General features: G+C 34.7%; 1 protein-coding gene across 1 annotated transcript; it reads right to left on the reverse strand.

Annotated features, from left to right (window-relative positions):
- Window positions 1-3,046: 3,046 nt before the first annotated feature.
- Window positions 3,047-3,678, reverse strand: LOC120139524 (cell wall / vacuolar inhibitor of fructosidase 2-like). Its single transcript, XM_039154710.1, has one exon. It carries the CDS (start codon window positions 3,604-3,606, stop codon window positions 3,076-3,078), a length of 531 nt encoding a protein of 176 aa, XP_039010641.1. The 5' UTR covers window positions 3,607-3,678; the 3' UTR covers window positions 3,047-3,075.
- Window positions 3,679-3,953: the final 275 nt, after the last annotated feature.

A 3,953-nucleotide genomic window follows, 5' to 3' on the forward strand; every position in this document is an offset into this window, starting at 1 on the left:
TGCTCCGTCAACTATAATAACTGGGCGCATGCAAGTAATAAACGAACGAATCTACAAAATAATACACAAGAAATATAATCATTTAAATGTGAAATGCATGTAACTAACAAAAATGAGTCAACAAAATTATATTGATTTACTAACCGTAGCACCAATGGCGATAAACAGCAACTCAAAGCGTCCATCTCTATCTGTTTTGATATGAGTTACCGACCCAGGATTTTTCAGCTTTAAATTGTGACAATAAGCCGGCAGTTGGGCAAACGATGCTTCTGGCGACCCCCTCAACAATTCCAAGGCATAACATTTGGCTCTCCAAGCTTGAGAATATGATACTAATCTTGAATCGAGCATTCATGTCAGTCATAATTTCATGTCCCCGATATACCCTGCCATTCAAAAACATTAACTCAGCCAGAAAACCACCCAACACCTTTTTGTTTGCCTGTCTATGGTGAGGAAAAACTTGGGTTCTTGAACATGTATGTATCAATAAAAGTCCTAACTTGAAACACTTCACAATCTTTTATTCTCTTTGCAATCATACGCCACGTACAGTTTTTGTCAATCATACACCTTGTTTCGAAACGATCTTTGCTTGATTTGTTAACTTTTAGTTGATAGCCATCTTCCACACATTTCGTATACAAAGCTATCTTCAAGTCTTCCTTTGTATCAAAACAATCATCTTTCTTGATACGAATAACTTTTGTGTAACAATCAACTGCTTTCTTTACCAACTCTTCTTCCGGTATCTGAAGTAATTCTGGCATATTCCAGTTATACGCCCGTGGCATTTTCTTTTCTTCGGGGACTTTTTCTTCTTCTTTTTCTTCTTCAGGATTATATGAATTACAGAATGGATGTTCAACATGTTCATTCACAGTCGTAACTTCCTCCTCATTATCATCAACAATACATTCTTCGACAACGGCTGTTTCATCATCAAAATTCGGGTATTGACCAATATCAAATCATTACACGCAGGGTCTGTTTCTCTTCTGAAACATCATCAAAATCCGTTATTGACCAATATCAAGTCCGGATATTGACCAAGACCAAATTTCGAATACTGACTAGTACTCACAATTTTTTCTGTTGGCTCATCATCGTCTAACTGGTCAATACGAAAACCGGAATTTGGTGCTGAAAGTTGATTGGGATTTGGATTAGAGAAAGGTTGTGGGTTTTGAGAAAAACTTAGTTGATTACTACCCGCTACTGACCCAACAATACTACTTCTAGGTTCAACAACATACAATGTAACATCATCTTGTGAAACACTAATGTAAGCAATGAATCGTTCAACATCTTCATTGTCGGTTAACAAATAAACTTTACCATTTCTCTGATAAGATAGCCTAAATCCACTTAGGGGCTCTAAATTCAATTTATTTGAAACACGTAGCATTAGAGTTTCATAAGTTAACTTTTGTAAAGACAATTTTAGTTGAAGATTCATGGGTAAAGGCATATATTGTAAAACCCATGAACATTATCCCATGACCCTCCAAAACACAAATCTATCCAAACATGATCAACATTAGATGATTTCATGGTTGTAAATTAATTTACTAAACAGACGAGCTGCGAAACTAAAACCTGTTGCCGGATTGGGAAGGATGTCGTTGGATATAGGAACGGATGTCGCCGGAGAGAGTGATAGATGGAGATGGAATGAGTTGCGATTTAGGGATTTAGTTTATGATTTCAGTGTTATATACCCAAAATTTCAGTGTTGTGATTTACAGATTCTCGTTGCGATTTACGGATTATCGTTGCGATTTACAGATTCTCGTTGCGATTTACGGATTATCGTTGCGATTTACGGATACGCGTTGCGATATACGGATACGCATTGCGATTTACCCATACGCGTTGCGATTTACGGATACACGTTGCGATTTACGGATACGCGTTGCGATTTATGTGTTCGCGTTGCGATTTTCATATTCGCGTTGCGATTTTGGAAAATCGCAATGCGAATTTGTACTATCGCATTGCGATTTTCAAGAATCGCGTTGCGATTTTGGAAACTGATTTGCGATTCTGGGGATCGCGTTGCGATTTTGTTGGTCATTTTGGCAAATCCAAAAAAAGTTGGTTAAAATCGTATATTATAACTCTTTTTTTGTCACTGAGGCGATTTTCTCATAATAAAATCACGTTAAACAAAATATTACATTTATATAGAAATTATATTATGATTTTTATTAGTCAAAGGAAATTTAAAAAATGGAGGGGAAAGTAGTAAAAAAGGAGATCAAAGGTTGCCCACGTCGTCTTTTCTTGCGCACTAAATTCATCTCAATGGCCATCCTTGTTCAATTAAACATAGGGCAAAACATTATACACGTGAACACTTAATTACGAGCGATTTTATTTTGACCGTTAATTTTTTAGTTTTCTCTAAGTAGACTGCTTATGATTATTAAAACATTAGTATAATTACATATTTAGTCTTTAATATTTATAAATTCTATAATTTGGTCATAATTTTAATTCAATTTAATTAATTTAATCTCTCAATTAGATGATGACATGTATCACATCTGATTGGAGGGTAGTTTCTTAATTTTAATTTATTTAATTTATTTTTCACCCAATCATATGGAGACACGATGATCATCTAACCAGGAGATTAAATTTACTAAATTGAATTAAAATTATGATCAATTTGATGGAATATGTAAATATTCAGGACTATGTATATAATTATTTCAATTTTTTAACATTCACGTCAGCTCCTACGTTAAATGTTCACGACTTGACTCGTAACACTTAAATAATTAAGTGGTATGATTGGCAAAATTTAAAAATCGGTAATCAAAATAGAATCCTCTCATAGTTAAATGGACATAGTGTAGTTGAACCTTAATATAATCATTACTGAAAAGCCTTAAGGTTGTTAACCTAAAATGCAATTATAATACTAACCTTAATATTAATTTTTTACTTATCCAGCACTAGCCCCCATTATTGAAATTCAACACTGGCAACAAAATTCTAAATTAATAAATAAAACAATTAACACAACCAATTAAATAAAGGCAAGTTTTTTTGCACCAAAAAAAGTTAATTAACACCAAGATAATCAATAATATCTAGAATCACATCACACAAATGTTTCAAAACATCTTCTCTACGTGCAACCTCTTTCGGATAGATCAGCTTCGGATGCCTTCTAAACATGTTATGGCAAGCATTCGGATAATCCGCGGCTGCCATTACGTGCATGTTGGCATAATCGAAGAACTCCGAGGCAAGATCTTGAGCGGAAGCTCGAAGAGCATCACTGGCGTAAGCGTATTTGTGGGAGCATTCTTTTAGAACTTCCTTCAGTGCAGTGTCCTTCGTGGCATTGAGTGATTCGGATGATAAGAAGGTCGATGTCGCTGTGGCATTAGCCGTAGCAACTCCGACCAAGATTACGACCAGACCCTTTGTGTCCGAATCCACGCTTGTTGGATCGGATTTGAGCGTGGAGACACAAAAGTCGTAATACTTGGTGGTTTTGCAAGTTTTTTGGATTAAGTGGGCATCTCCATTGGTAAGTGATGTTAATGCTAGGGATATGAGGAAGAAAATGTAAAAGAAAGAGCCCATCTGAGAGTGGTGAGGCTCAAACTTCTTTTTGGAGAAGAAGGGAAATGGTGAAGATTTTTTGTGAATCAAAAGACAGAAAAGACGGTATTAAAGGTGAAGGACAGCTAATTTTGGAATTTTCTTATCATGGTTTTTGGATTTAATATATGTAATTTTTTGAAATTTAGTGACTGTATTAAAGAAAATAAATTTATAGACTATAACTTATCAAATATATGTAAATTTTTTGGAATAGTTTAAGGGGTTGTTTGATAAAATAAAATGATTAAGCGCTGAATGATTCAAAGGTTCTGTATAAATTGACTCTGAATATGACATGTTGTTTGATAATGGTTATAAATATACAA

Source organism: Hibiscus syriacus, unplaced genomic scaffold (genome assembly GCF_006381635.1).
Source record: "Hibiscus syriacus cultivar Baekdansim isolate YM2019G1 unplaced genomic scaffold, ASM638163v2 tig00110761_pilon, whole genome shotgun sequence".
Lineage (NCBI taxonomy): Eukaryota > Viridiplantae > Streptophyta > Magnoliopsida > Malvales > Malvaceae > Hibiscus > Hibiscus syriacus.

Coding starts and splice junctions, on each gene's coding strand:
- LOC120139524 (XM_039154710.1), bottom strand. CDS start 3,606: ATGGGCTCTTTCTTTTACATTTTCTTCCTCATATCCCTAGCATTAACA.